Raw genomic sequence first — 16,504 nt, 5'->3', positions numbered from 1 at the left:
GCCTTGCCCTTTACACCCCACGCCAGTGGTGGACTGGGACGCCCGCCCCTTACCTCCACCTCCTGCGTACGATGACGTGGCGCAGGACGAGGAGGACATGGAGGTGAGCTCCATCAACAGCTTGGAGCAGCGACAGCAGGGGGGGATGGGTGAGAGCCACAGTCCCACGGAGGCTATCCCGGCTGGGGAGGAGGGGAAACCCCTGGGGGACAACCTCTTCTTACCCTCCCAGCAGGAACAGGCCTACACATCCTTCTCCCAGTCTGCAGAGATCTTTCAGGAGCTCCAGCAGGAGTGCATGAGGAGGCTCAATGTGCCCACAGGAGGAGTTCCCCAGCCCCCCTCTCCGTCACCGAGCTCAGGCCTCCAGTCCATAGACGTGCACCGCCATATCGTCCTGTCCTTCTCAGAGGACAAGCCCCAGATCCCTCCCCGCATTCCCATCCCGCCTCGCCCCGTCAAACAAGGGGACTACACCCGCTGGTCCGGTGACCTCTCCCTGTCCCCGACTCCAGCTTCAGAGGAAGTCCAGGACCGGCCCCCTCAGATCCCCCCACGGAACCCCCTGTCCCAGCCAGGCTCACGCACCCCCAGTCCCATGGGGCTCCAGGTGGGCTCCCCCCAGCAGAGGACAATGGTTTGCCCCAGCGCCCCTCTTCCGGCCACATACGGATCCTACCTCTCCACATCCCCGGGGATGATCATGCCCACTACGCACAGCTTTGCCTCGGACCCAAAATACGCTGCGCTCAAGGTCATCCAAGCACAAGCCCAGGGTAAGGACCTGGCCAAGGGGCCATGCATCCTGCCCATTGTCCGCGACGGTCGCAAAGTCAGCAACACGCATTACTACCTCCTGCCCGAGAGGCCGCCTTACCTGGACCGCTACGACCGCTTCTTCAGGGAAGCAGGAAACGTGCCGACCGGTGGCGGCGATGGGATCTGTGAGGAGAGGCAGCAGGCCAACACGGCCACGGTCAGGCCCATGGTGGTGAACCAGCAGCAGCAGAGCAAAGGAGGAGATAACAAGGCCAACTTCTCCAACAACAACAGCAGTCTGGGCTGCCGGCCGGGCATTAAGGCCTCCATCAGCCTGCCTAGGGTCAGCTCTGAGGGGTCAGCCAGCAGGGCAGCGGGTGGAATCACAACAGACCAGGTCAAGATGGTGTGTAGTACCGAAAGTGCCAGTCAGATTTGCTTTTTATAATCCGTAATCAGGTGATAACTGGAAAGGACTTAGTCTATTTGACAAAAACACACAGGTCTACCAAAACAGAAACACACAGGTCTACCAAAACAGAAACACACAGGCCTACCAAAACAGAAACACACAGGCCTACCAAAACAGAAACACACAGGCCTACCAAAACAGAAACACACAGGCCTACCAAAACAGAAACACATAGGTCTACCAAAACAGAAACACACAGGCCTACCAAAACAGAAACACACAGGCCTACCAAAACAGAAACACACAGGCCTACCAAAACAGAAACACACAGGCCTACCAAAACAGAAACACACAGGCCTACCAAAACAGAAACACACAGGCCTACCAAAACAGAAACACATAAGTCTACCAAAACAGAAACACATAGGTCTACCAAAACAGAAACACATAGGTCTACCAAAACAGAAACACACAGGTCTACCAAAACAGAAACACATAGGCCTACCAAAACAGAAACACACAGGCCTACCAAAACAGAAACACACAGGCCTACCAAAACAGAAACACATAGTCCTACCAAAACAGAAACACACAGGCCTACCAAAACAGAAACACACAGGTCTACCAAAACAGAAACACATAGGTCTACCAAAACAGAAACACATAGGTATACCAAAACAGAAACACATAGTCCTACCAAAACAGAAACACACAGGTCTACCAAAACAGAAACACACAGGCCTACCAAAACAGAAACACATAGTCCTACCAAAACAGAAACACATAGTCCTACCAAAACAGAAACACATAGTCCTACCAAAACAGAAACACACAGGTCTACCAAAACAGAAACACATAGTCCTACCAAAACAGAAACACATAGTCCTACCAAAACAGAAACACACAGGTCTACCAAAACAGAAACACATAGTCCTACCAAAACAGAAACACACAGGCCTACCAAAACAGAAACACATAGTCCTACCAAAACAGAAACACATAGTCCTACCAAAACAGAAACACACAGGTCTACCAAAACAGAAACACATAGTCCTACCAAAACAGAAACACACAGGTCTACCAAAACAGAAACACACAGGTCTACCAAAACAGAAACACACAGGTCTACCAAAACAGAAACACATAGTCCTACCAAAACAGAAACACACAGGTCTACCAAAACAGAAACACATAGTCCTACCAAAACAGAAACACACAGGTCTACCAAAACAGAAACACACAGGCCTACCAAAACAGAAACACACAGGCCTACCAAAACAGAAACACACAGGCCTACCAAAACAGAAACACACAGGCCTACCAAAACAGAAACACACAGGCCTACCAAAACAGAAACACACAGGCCTACCAAAACAGAAACACACAGGCCTACCAAAACAGAAACACACAGGCCTACCAAAACAGAAACACACAGGTCTACCAAAACAGAAACACACAGGCCTACCAAAACAGAAACACACAGGCCTACCAAAACAGAAACACACAGGCCTACCAAAACAGAAACACACAGGCCTACCAAAACAGAAACACACAGGCCTACCAAAACAGAAATGAGTTATGAGTGATGAGGTATGAGTAATGAAGTATGAGTAATGATGCTACAGTATGGCATTACAGTATGTTGGATATGGAGACAAAGAGCACAACTACTGATTCAGAAAAAAAGAAAAATGATACAAAAAGTATTAAAAGAAACTAGAAATCCAGTTACAATAAATCAACTTTGGCGGAGTAAGAGAATACACCCACCAGTTTTTCTTTACCTTGTTCGTTTATCATCTTGCTGCCAAATCAAACGTCCCAAGTCCCCAGAGGATTAAAGTACTGGGATTCGGTCCACAGACAACCCTGCGCAAAACTATCTAACCAATCGATCTAAATCAACACTCTCTAAACCAATCAAGTATCCATCAAAGATCTATTTTATAAGATTACATTGCACTGTGGAATGAAATTAGAGTTGTATAATATAGTAAAGTGTTGTCCCAACCCATGTCATTGGAGTTGTATAATATAGTAAAGTGTTGTCCCAACCCATATCATTGGAGTTGTATAATATAGTAAAGTGTTGTCCCAACCCATGTCATTAGAGTTGTATAATATAGTAAAGTGTTGTCCCAACCCATATCATTGGAGTTGTATAATATAGTAAAGTGTTGTCCCAACCCATGTCATTGGAGTTGTATAATATAGTAAAGTGTTGTCCCAACCCATGTCATTGGAGTTGTATAATATAGTAAAGTGTTGTCCCAACCCATGTCATTGGAGTTGTATAATATAGTAAAGTGTTGTCCCAACCCATGTCATTGGAGTTGTATAATATAGTAAAGTGTTGTCCCAACCCATGTCATTGGAGTTGTATAATATAGTAAAGTGTTGTCCCAACACATATCATTGGAGTTGTATAATATAGTAAAGTGTTGTCCCAACCCATGTCATTGGAGTTGTATAATATAGTAAAGTGTTGTCCCAACCCATATCATTGGAGTTGTATAATATAGTAAAGTGTTGTCCCAACCCATGTCATTGGAGTTGTATAATATAGTAAAGTGTTGTCCCAACCCATGTCATTGGAGTTGTATAATATAGTAAAGTGTTCCCAACCCATGTCATTGGAGTTGTATAATATAGTAAAGTGTTGTCCCAACCCATGTCATTGGAGTTGTATAATATAGTAAAGTGTTGTCCCAACCCATATCATTGGAGTTGTATAATATAGTAAAGTGTTGTCCCAACCCATGTCATTGGAGTTGTATAATATAGTAAAGTGTTGTCCCAACCCATATCATTGGAGTTGTATAATATAGTAAAGTGTTGTCCCAACCCATGTCATTGGAGTTGTATAATATAGTAAAGTGTTGTCCCAACCCATGTCATTGGAGTTGTATAATATAGTAAAGTATTGTCCCAACCCATGTCATTGGAGTTGTATAATATAGTAAAGTATTGTCCCAACCCATGTCATTGGAGTTGTATAATATAGTAAAGTGTTGTCATTCATTGGAGTTGTATAATATAGTAAAGTGTTGTCCCAACCCATGTCATTGGAGTTGTATAATATAGTAAAGTGTTGTCCCAACCCATGTCATTGGAGTTGTATAATATAGTAAAGTGTTGTCCCAACCCATATCATTGGAGTTGTATAATATAGTAAAGTGTTGTCCCAACCCATGTCATTGGAGTTGTATAATATAGTAAAGTGTTGTCCCAACCCATATCATTGGAGTTGTATAATATAGTAAAGTGTTGTCCCAACCCATGTCATTGGAGTTGTATAATATAGTAAAGTGTTGTCCCAACCCATGTCATTGGAGTTGTATAATATAGTAAAGTGTTGCCCCAACCCATGTCATTGGAGTTGTATAATATAGTAAAGTGTTGTCCCAACCCATGTCATTGGAGTTGTATAATATAGTAAAGTGTTGTCCCAACCCATATCATTGGAGTTGTATAATATAGTAAAGTGTTGTCCCAACCCATGTCATTGGAGTTGTATAATATAGTAAAGTGTTGTCCCAACCCATATCATTGGAGTTGTATAATATAGTAAAGTGTTGTCCCAACCCATGTCATTGGAGTTGTATAATATAGTAAAGTGTTGTCCCAACCCATGTCATTGGAGTTGTATAATATAGTAAAGTATTGTCCCAACCCATGTCATTGGAGTTGTATAATATAGTAAAGTGTTGTCCCAACCCATATCATTGGCGTTCTCTTAACATAAGCTATGGGCATAACACTTCTAAATATTGGTCTGTGGGATCAGCTGCAATCAACACCTAGATTGAACTGGAAGCTGACTTGTCCAATATTCCCTATATAGTGCACTACTTTTAACCAGAGCCCCATAGGCTGGTGGCCAGTGGTTTTTATTAGTATTGCCAAGTTTTCTGAGCAAAATGATGATTATAATTATAATTTATTTTCATAATTTTAATTGTTGGACATAACAGACTAAACACACCAGGAGATCACCTCCCAAGTATTCCCATTATAGAGAGATGTGATCGTATACAAATGTAAGCAAGGTTTGAAATGATTATGGTTTAGTCAAACATTATATCTGTTTTGGCTTCTTGTGGTAAATTTCTGCTCTACAAATGATTTGTAATTATGTTCCGGTCCGCCGACCAGACGCTCAAGACATATTTGCCCCGTCGTTGATGATCCTTGGAATAGGGTTTTGTTTTGCTTTGGAGACAGTGTTTTGGTGTTTCACGTGCCATCATTGAACAGGAGGGGGCAACAGAGGGCAATTCCTGACCAGTCTTTCCACAACATCAACTCCTGCTGAGTCATTGTTTGTCTGCTTTTGCTTATAGACATCTTCTCCTTACCGGTGGATTGATTACTTCCTAACTAAATCGAAATTCAATGTTTCAAACTGTAACCAAATTCTATTTGATGTATAACAACCTAATGTAATTTGGTCACCGAGAGCACTTGGGAAGATGGATGGACTGAGAAAAGGGTCTTGGAAAAGGTTCGATAAGGAGGCTGCATTAAAGCAGGCAGTCAGACAGACACTCACTCATTAAAGCACTCACTCATTAAAGCACTCACACGCTCGCTCATTAAAGCACTCACTCACTCATTAAAGCACTCACACGCTCGCTCATTAAAGCACTCACTCATTAAAGCACTCACATGCTCTCTCATTAAAGCACTCACTCACTCATTAAAGCACTCGCTCATTAAAGCACTCACTCACTCACTCACTCATTAAAGCACTCACTCATTAAAGCACTCACACACTTGCTCATTAAGCACTCACTCACTCATTAAAGCACTCACTCATTAAAGCACTCACACGCTCGCTCATTAAAGCACTCACTCACTCACTCATTAAAGCACTCACTCATTAAAGCACTCACACACTTGCTCATTAAGCACTCACTCACTCATTAAAGCACTCACTCATTAAAGCACTCACACGCTCGCTCATTAAAGCACTCACTCACTCACTCACTCACTCACTCATTAAAGCACTCACACGCTCGCTCATTAAAGCACTCACTCACTCATTAAAGCACTCGCTCATTAAAGCACTCGCTCACTCATTAAAGCACTCACTCAATAAAGCACTCACACACTCGCTCATTAAGCACTCACTCATTAAAGCACTCATTCATTAAAACACTCACACAATCGCTCATTAAGCACTCACTCACTCATTAAAGCACTCACACGCTCACTCATTAAAGCACTCACTCACTCATTAAAGCACTCACTCATTAAAGCACTCACACGCTCGCTCATTAAAGTACTCACTCACTCATTAAAGCACTCACACGCTCACTCATTAAAGCACTAACTCACTCATTAAAGCACTCACACGCTCTCTCATTAAAGCACTCACTCACTCATTAAAGCACTCGCTCATTAAAGCACTCACTCACTCATTAAAGCACTCACTCATTAAAGCACTCACATGCTCGCTGCATTGAAATTCTGCACCCTTTTTGAAGTGTTCACTCATACGGCTGCAGGGAGTGTCCACCATATTGCTCAGACCAGTCCATTCCTTTCACATCCATGAGGTAGAGTGTACGAGTGCAGAGAATACAATTTGAAGCCACTCACTCACTCAAAAAGACTGATAGACACTCAACACCTATTATTTTCCACAATGTGTTAGACTTGTAGAACCAACATAATGAGCATGCCACTGAAGTGTTAGTGTCTGAGTATAGTTGAATCATTATTATTTTTTAAAGTGTTGTGTATGTGGTTTTTATTGACAGTAGAGGACTGCCGTGCTGATTGGTCAGTGTAGCAGCAGTATTGACCTGATTGGTTGATTTTGTAGAGGACTGCAGAGCTGATTGGTTAGTGTAGCAGAAGCGTTGATATGATTGGTTGTTTGTGTGGCATCCACAGGTGCAGGAGGCGGTACATGGCGTGACTGTAGAGGAGTGTCAGACAGCCCTCCAGAACCACAACTGGAACGTGCAGAAAGCTGTGCACTACCTCAAGGTAGGGGCCCTTGGTGGTAGTGCACTATTACCTTGTCACACTATGGATCCAATCAGAGCTGTACTACGTTGGCCTGGTTACTCATCCACCATAGTTGCTGGAACCTACAATTACAACATTTCTAATCACAGCACTATATAAACTCCCCGTGATGTACAGTTAAAGTCAAAGTTTACATACACCTTAGCCAAATACATTTAAACTCAGTTTTTCACAATTCCTGACATTTAATCCAAGTAAAAATTGCCTGTTTTAGGTCAGTTAGGATCACCATTTTATTTTAAGAATGTGACATTTCAGAATAATCTTAAAGAGAGTAATTTATTTCAGCTTTTATTTATTTCTTCATATTCCCAGTGGGTCAGAAGTTTACATACATTCAATTAGTATTTGGTAGCATTGCCTTTAAATTGTTTAACTTAGGTCAAATGATTTGGGAAGCCTTCCACAAGCTTCCCGGTTCACGGTTGGGATGGTGTTCTTCAGCTTGCAAGCATCCCCCTTTTTCCTCCAAACATAATGATGGTCATTATGGCCAAACAGTTATATTTTTGTTTCATCAGACTAGAGGACATTTCTCAAAAAAGTATGATCTTTGTCCCCATGTGCAGTTGCAAACTGTCATCTGGCTTTTTTATGGCAGTTTTGGAGCAGTGGCTTCTTCCTTGCTGAGCGGCCTTTCAGGTTATGTAGATATAGGACTCGTTTTACTGTGGATATAGATACTTTTGTACCTGTTTCCTCCAGCATCTTCACTAGGTCGTTTGCTGTTCTGGGATTGATTTGCATTTGTCACACCAAAATACATTCATCTCTAGGAGAAAGAATGCAGCTCCTTCCTGAGCGGTATGGTCCCATTTTTTACCTTTATATAACTAGGCAAGTCAGTTAAGAACACATTCTTATTTTCAATGACAGCCTAGGAAAAGTGGGTTAACTGCCTGTTCAGGGGCAGAACGACAGACTTGTAACTTGTCAGCTCGGGATTCGAACTTGCAACCTTTTGGTTACTAGTCTAACGCTCTAACCACTAGGCTATCCTGTCGCCCCATGGTGTTTATACTTGCGTACTATTGTTTGTACAGATAAACATGGTACCTTTTTAGGTGTTTTGGAAATTGCTCCCAAGGATGAACCAGACTTGTGGAGGTCTACAATTTTTTTTCTGAGGTCTTGGCTGATTTCTTTAGATTTCCCCATGATGTCAAGCAAAGAGGCACTGAGTTTGAAGGTAGGCCTTGAAATACATTCACAGGTACACCTCCATTTAATTCAAATGATGTCAATTAGCCTATCAGGAGCTTCTAAAGCCATGACATAATTTTCTGACATTTTCCAAGCTGTTTAAAGGCACAGTCAACTTAGTATATGTAAACTTCTGACTCACTGGAATTGTGATACAGTGAAATAATCTGTCTGTGAACAATTGTTGGGAAAATTACTTGTGTCATGCACAAAGTAGATGTCCTGGTCTGTGGTTGCAGTGGTTGAAAAACTAGTTTTAATGACTCCTACGTGTATGTTAACTTCCGACTTCAACTGTATAAACTCCCAGTGATCTATAATCATTTGCAGCATATGGTGTGCGACTTTCTTTATTTTTTCCTTCGGAAGTTGTGGAAATAAAACCTTTCTAGCTTACAAACAGGGATAAGTCCTTTTTACAGAAGTCAACCCATCAAAACATTTTCTGATTTTGAAATATCTGATGATGGATACATGAATAATACAATGTTTTCAGAGATGATGAGTAGTAAGGGTGAGTTGTAACTGATCCTGTTGTTGTCTAGGTTGAGCAGCTGTTCTGTCTTGGCCTGAAGACCAGGCTGGAGTGTCTCAAGATGCTGGAGATGTACAACTGGGACCTGGAAGTGGCCAGCACTCAGCTCCTGGACTCCTATAGCTCTGTCATGCAAAGGTAACATAGAATTCTGGAGAACTTAAAGGGATAGTTTGACATTTTGGCAACAAAGCCCTTTATATACGTGCTAGCTGGGGGTGTTGGACTAGTAACCGCAAGGTTGCAAGATCAAATCCCTGAGCTGACAAGGTACAAATCTGGCATTCTGCCCCTGAACAAGGCAGTTAACCCACTGTTCCTAGGCCGTCATTGAAAATAAGAATTTGTTCTGAATTGACTTGCCTACTTAAATACAGGTTAAATTAAAAAAATTGCTGATCCCAAAGACTTCCAGCGTTTGGGCTAATACTAGATAGCATTTGTTTTGCCAAACTACCTGTAACTTCCTTCATACTGGATGCAAAGACATAAAAATGGGTCCATGACTTAAATAAAAATAAAAATAAATAAATGCAGTCCCTTCAGGAAGTATTCACACCCTTTTACTTTTTCCACATTTTGTTGTGTTACAGCCTGAATTGACATTGACATCTACACATAATACCCCGTCATTTAAAAGTGGAATTTTGTTTATAGAATGATTTTTAAATTAGAAAAATCATTCATCCGAAAGATCCGAAGAAGTATTCACCAACTATGTTATGCCTAAATACGTTCAGGGTAAAAATAGAACACATAGTAAGTTCTGTGTTCAATAAAAGTGGTTAACATGGTTTGTGAATGATTACCGCATCTCTGTACCCCACACATAAAATGATCTGTAATCAAGTAGTGAATTACAAGCACAGATTCAACCACAAAGACCAGAGAGGTTTTTAAATGCCTTGCAAAGAAGGCCACTGATTGGTAGATGTGTAAAGGGATCAGACCAATGGATACCAATGGTGATTTTAAAACAGTTACAGAGTTTAATGGTTGTGTTATTTTTTATTTTTTTATTTTTTTATTTTACCAGGCAAGTCAGTTAAGAACAAATTCTTATTTTCAATGACAGCCTAGGAACAGTGGGTTAACTGCCTGTTCAAGGGCAGAACGACAGATTTTGTACCTTGTCAGCTTGGGGATTTGAACCTTATAGCAACCTTTCGGTTACTAGTCCAATGCTCTAACCACTAGGCTACCCTAGTTATGAGAGAACTTGAGGATGGATCAACAACATTGTAGTCATTCCACAAGGCTAACCTAAATGACAGAGTCCCAGGTTCGATCCCGGGCTGTATCACAGTATCTACCAACCGTGATTGGGAGTCCCATAGGGCAGCGCACAATTGGCACAACATCGTCCAGATTAGGGGAGGGTTTGGCCGGGGTGGACCGTCATTGTAAAATAAGAATTTTTCTTAACTGACTTGCCTAGTTAAATAAAGATTGTTTTAAAAAGAAGGAAGCCTATACAGAATAATATTTTTCCAAAACATCATCATGTGGCAAAAAAATGAACTTTTTGTCCTGAATACAAAGCATTATGTTTGGGGCAAATCCAACACTTCACTGAAAACCACTCTTCAAGCATGGTGGTGGCTGCATCATGTTATTAGTATTTTATTTTTTACCTTTATTTAACTAGGCAAGTCAGTTAAGAACAAATTCTTATTTTCAATGACAGCCTGTTCAGGGGCAGAAGAGTTGTACCTTGTCAGCTCAGGGATATGAACTTGCAACCTTTGTTTACTAGTCCAACACTCTAACCACTACCTGCCACCCCAAGGATTAGGGAGGTTTTTTTGTGGGATAAAAAGAAAAGTTATACAGCAAAATCCTAGAAGAAAACCTGGTTCAGTATGCTTTCCAGCAGGCACTGGGAGATAAATTCACCTTTCAGCAGGACAATAACCTAAAACACGAGGACAAATCTACCAAGACTACATTGAATGTTCCTGAGTGGCCTAGTTACAGTTTTGACTTAAATCTGCTTGAAAATATATGGCGTGGAAATGGTTGTTCAGCAATGTTCAAGAATGTTATATAATATTGTATAATCCAGGGGGGGAAAGCTCTTAGAGACCTAGAAAGACTCACAGCTGTTATCGCCACCAAAGGTGATTCTACAAAGTGTTGACTCAGGCGTGTAATAGTTCTGTATTTCATTATCAATACATTTATTTAAAAAAAAAACATGTTTTCACTTTGTCGCTATTGTGGTATTGTGTGGAGATGGGTGAGAAAATCTTGTGATTTAATCTATTTTCAATTCCGGATGTAATTTCTCCTAACTATGCAAACCTGTATATGGGACAATCCTTTTAAAAAAAAGACACACACCCCTTACTTTCTAAAATACTTCTATGGAAGAGATACAGATTATGTCTTTGTTCTCTGGGAAGGAAGTCAGCAGGAACTAAATGAATTCCAAACTCTACTAAACGAGAGCTCTGAATACCTCCAATTCACCATGCAGACTGATGAGAGAAAAATACACTACCTGGACTTATGGATCATCAAAGAGAATAATGCATTACACACAGATTTAAACACAAAGCCCACAGATCGCAATACCCTGCTATGTGCGGATAGTATGCATCCCCTTCCCCTCAACAATGGTCTACCATATAGCCAGTTATGTAGTGTTAAATGAATCTGTGGCCACCAGTCAGATTTTGACAGCAATGCTAAATAAAATGACAGATAAATTCAAAATGAGAGGCTACAAGAACAAAACTCTTGATGCTGCAATGATGAAAATATATCAAAAACCAAGAGAGGAATTACTAAAAACTAAAAACCAAGAGAGGAATTACTAAAAACTAAAAACCAAGAGAGGAATTACTAAAAACTAAAAACCAAGAGAGGAATTACTAAAAACTAAAAACCAAGAGAGGAATTACTAAAAACTAAAAACCAAGAGAGGAATTACTAAAAACTAAAAAGCAAAGAAGAAAAACAACGCAACTATCTTTTGCACTAAAGAGCACCAAGGGTTCAGAGAAAATGACAGAAATCCTGAAAATTCACTGGCATATTCTGCAATCAGACAAAAAAAAATGCACACCTCTTCAAGGAACCCCCACTGGTGGTCTGTAAGCGTGGTCGCGATATTGGAAATAGTTTGGTGAGATCTGACCTGCCCCCTGAGCCCACTCAGACACCTATCCCAAATGGGAACTACAAATGTGGCTCATGCACACAGTGTAATTGCACACAAAAAAAAGTATTTCTTCAGACACCCACATTACAGGTCGAAAATATCCCTGTGAGAGGTATCATCTCATGCAAGACCAAGGGAGTAATCCATCTCATCACCTGTTCATGTGGAAAAGCCAACGTAGGACAAACAAAAAGACAATTAAAACAACGCATAGCTGAACACCGCAGCTCAATCAGGTGTAAGAACATTGACTATCCAGTAGCAGCTCACTTTGTTGAAGCCAACCATCCCATCTCCTCCCTCAAATACACAGGTGTTGAGCATGTTGCTCTACCAAGGAGAGGAGGTAACATTGAGATCATACTACTACAAAGAGAGGCTTACTGGATAACCTCTCTAAAAACATTGACCCCTAGTGATCTGAATATTGACTTTGATCTCAGGCCCTTATGAACACATTTATGTTATAAATGTAAAAAATATATGTAAGCCTCTCTAAAAACATTGACCCCTAGTGATCTGAATATTGACTTTGATCTCAGGCCCTTATGAACACATTTATGTTATAAATGTAAAAAATATATGAACACATTTATGTTATAAATGTAAAAAATATATGTAAGCCTCTCTAAAAACATTGACCCCTAGTGATCTGAATATTGACTTTGATCTCAGGCCCTTATAAATGTAAAAAATATATTTGTACATCTTATTAGCGTACACCTAATATGTTCCCTCTGTTGATGATGATCATTATATATTAAGGCTGAACCAATATTACATGTAACAAAAATGAAACACGAAATTATGTGAAATTGAATGAAACAATCATGTATGTTGATGCTAATATGATGTACAATGTTCCATGATGTTTCTATATGATAACAATAGCGTGAATATATTTAATATGCCATATACTATTTTTTTTAACAGTTTTCACTAATTCATTTTTAATTAACTTAATCATTATGACACACCCCTCACTACTGTCATTGGTTACACTCATTGCACTGTTTGTCTACATAACCTGGTTCACGTATTCATGACATTACCCTGAGGAAGACACAGTGATGCCCAAACGTTGGTAAATATCCATTCAATTGCTGTGACTTTATACATGGAGTGTGCTACTTTATTTTTGATAGTTTACAGTTTATTCGCAAACTATTATTCTGGGTATGTTTTTTAAAACATTTTTGTTTTTAATTCCTGATGTAACACAACACAATGTGAAATAAGTCAAGGGGTGTGAATACTTTCTGAAAGCACTGTCGTGCCCACATGCCAAACTATCCCTTTAAAAGGAGAACTCAGGAGAATTTAGGGCAAACTAAACCTACTGGTGCTGATGCCGATGCTGGATTTTGCTCCAGACAAACAGCCAAACACATGGGTCATGTTCATTAGGGCACACTGTAACTAAACGTTTTGAATAGGGAAATAAAAAGGAACCAGGTAGTCCCTGTTTCAGTATGATTTCTTCTGTTTGGTGCCTAATGAACAAGTCACTGATTCTACTAATTAAGAATCAATTCTGTGTGTTGCTGCTTGGTCCAGCCCAATAACCTAATATACTCGTGTCTATCCACAATTTAAACTGTATCAAATTACATTCATCTTGCACCAAGTAAAATAGATGGAATTGTGAATGTACTTGGATTTGTTTTGAAATAATGGAACATCAAAATAAATCTCTCATCCCATTGCAGGCGGTGACCGATGCTCGGAGCAACTGCAGAAGTTTTTTTATTTGTCATCTGTCTTTGAGGGGACGGAGTCTGTTACCATCCCTCTTTTATGACTTGCCAGACACGCCCCTTAAGAAGACGGGGATTTGAGTATGAACCTGGGGTACATTTGACTGTGTGATGGGCCATGGCTGTAGGCTTGCCTACTGTACACTGAGACCTGGATAGGTGGTTTCCACGTGGTTGATACCATTCCATTGACTCCATTCCAGACATTATTATGAGCCGTCCTCCCCTGAGCAGCCTCCACTGAGGACCAGGGGGCTAGCCTCCACACTGAGGACCAGGGGGCTAGCCTCCACACTGAGACCCAGGGGGCTAGCCTCCACACTGAGGCCCAGGGGGCTAGCCTCCACTGAGGACCAGGGGGCTAGCCTCCACACTGAGGACCAGGGGGTTAGCCTCCACTGAGGCCCAGGGGGCTAGCCTCCACACTGAGGACCAGGAGGCTAGCCTCCACACTGAGGACCAGGGGGTTAGCCTCCACTGAGGACCTAGAGGCTAGCCTCCACACTGAGGATCAGGAGGCTAGCCTCCACTGAGGACCTAGAGGCTAGCCTCCACTGAGGAGCCTCCCGTTCTACCACCAAATATGAGTAGATGTCGACTTAGAATACTGGTAGTGGAACCATCCTCTTAAAGGGACCATGGTGTCTGCTGTTTCCTACCCTATACCCAACACTGAAGGAAAAACATCCTCTTTTTCACTGCTGGTCTCCCTGATTCAGTTATATCACTGCCACAATACACCATTGACCAACTAGGCTGACCTCTTTTTTGTGTTATTACTGACATATGAATCAGGGGAGCACTCCCCTACTGTATGTGAGTTTTGCTAAGCTCCTCGGATTGGACAGGGGCTTGTTTTAGCGAGGTCAGCATCTTTCTGCTGCGCCGCCCACCCTCCCAGGCTCTACTGTGTTTTAGCAGAGGACAAAGTTCACAAAGCCCACAGAGAGAACGAATACAAGAGAGGGGAAGGAGAGAAGAAAATGCAGCTGGTCTACTTTTAAGTCGACTCCTTTTTTATTTTCTATTTTAGAGATTTCTACTTGATTTATATTATTAAGGAGAGGAGTTAACATGTTCTTTTCAATGCACACAAACAGTTACATACATGAATAGTTCAGTTTATATATTTGCAGCGAATAGGTGCTAGAAGTTGGTATTTTTAGTTTTTAGTGCTCTGTTTTTAATATATTTTGGGTTTTGAACCGGTTGTTTGAAAAGGGGGACATATTGAAAACATTCAATTCTTGAGATATATAAAAAAGTATATATATTTTGTCAGTTATTAAAGCCATGTTTGTTATGCTTTCCCTGAATCGAGTTCACTTATGTTTGTCAGTGACATCAACTGAACGTTAAAGTGTATAACCTAGAGCAAACTGTATAGTGATATGTGATAGTTTTCGATTTATTTTCTATACTGTCTTATCCTGATGCACGCTGTCTGCTTTTCCGTGTGTTATGATTCAAATTACGTTTTTTGCGAACTGAACATTAATATACTGTACACTGAACAAAAATATAAAACGCAACATGTAAAGTGTTGGTAACGTGAGCTGAAATAAAAGATCACAGAAATGTTCCATACGCACAAAAAGTTTACTTCTCTACCATAAGCCGCCTCCAACATTGTTTTGGAGAATTTAGCAGTACGTCCAACCGGCCTCCCAACCGCAGACCATGTGAATGGCGTGGTGTGGGCGAGCGGTTTGTTGACGTCAACGTTATGAACAGAGTGCCCCATGGTGGTGGTGGGGGGGTTATGAAAAGGGCAGGCATGAGTTACAGACAATGAACACAATTGCATTTTATTGATGGTGATTTGAATGCACAGAAATACCGTAACGGGATCCTGAGGCTCGTTGTAAGGCCCATATTTTATTTTAAGGTATCTGTGACCAACAGATGCATATCTGTATTCTCAGTCATGTGAAGTCCATAGGTTAGGGCCAAATGAATTTATTTCAATTGACTGATTTCCTCATATGAACTGTAACTAACCAACATCTTTGAAATTGTTGCGTTTTATAGTTTTGTTCACTATATAATCTTAATATATGCCATTTAAGTAGACACTTTTATCCAAAGCAACTTACAGTATGTATGGGTGGTCCAGGCAATCGAACCCACTATCCTGCTGCTGCAAATACCATGCTCTACCAACTGAGCTACATCAGACCACAATAAACCCAATAACTTTTTATAGTTGATTTCAATCTTTAAATGAATCTTACATTAGAAGGATTAATCTGACTTCAAATGTGTTGAAATTTAAGCACAGACCAACACGGTAAAACTATCAGACACCTAGCAGACCGCTCCTACCATGTAGTGGGCTTGCAGGCTGATCTTTATCCAGTCTTTGCACTGTAGCAATTTGGACTTGTGTGACTGTGTTTATTTGTTTGTGTCTTTATGTCTAAAACTCAAGAGAGAATGTTTTGCCAAGTAGTTGTGATCGGTGTGTTGATAAGAACACTGTGTCTTGATTAGAACACCGTGTCTTGATTAGAACACTGTGTCTTTATTAGAACACCTTGTCTTGATTAGAACACTGTGTCTTGATTAGAACATTGTGTCTTGATTAGAACATTGTGTCTTGATTAGAACATCGTGTCTTGATTAGAACACCG

The 16,504-nt window shown here is 40.9% G+C and overlaps 1 protein-coding gene across 1 annotated transcript in view; it reads left to right on the top strand.

Annotated features, from left to right (window-relative positions):
- Positions 1 to 15,454, top strand: part of LOC124042144 (activated CDC42 kinase 1-like) — an 80,444-nt gene extending 64,990 nt beyond the window's left edge. Inside the window, 4 exon segments of the mRNA XM_046360519.1 lie at positions 1 to 1,165; positions 7,073 to 7,168; positions 8,959 to 9,086; positions 13,824 to 15,454. The exon segment at positions 1 to 1,165 is cut by the window's left edge and continues 319 nt beyond it. Coding sequence (XP_046216475.1) covers positions 1 to 1,165; positions 7,073 to 7,168; positions 8,959 to 9,086; positions 13,824 to 13,830 — 1,396 coding nt within the window. The 3' untranslated portion in view covers positions 13,831 to 15,454.
- The last annotated feature ends 1,050 nt before the right edge of the window (positions 15,455 to 16,504 follow it).

The sequence above is a fragment of the Oncorhynchus gorbuscha genome, linkage group LG08, assembly GCF_021184085.1.
Source record: "Oncorhynchus gorbuscha isolate QuinsamMale2020 ecotype Even-year linkage group LG08, OgorEven_v1.0, whole genome shotgun sequence".
Taxonomy (NCBI): Eukaryota; Metazoa; Chordata; class Actinopteri; order Salmoniformes; family Salmonidae; genus Oncorhynchus; species Oncorhynchus gorbuscha.
Note: the sequence above shows the minus strand (reverse complement) of the source record. Positions and strands in the feature narration are given on the sequence as shown.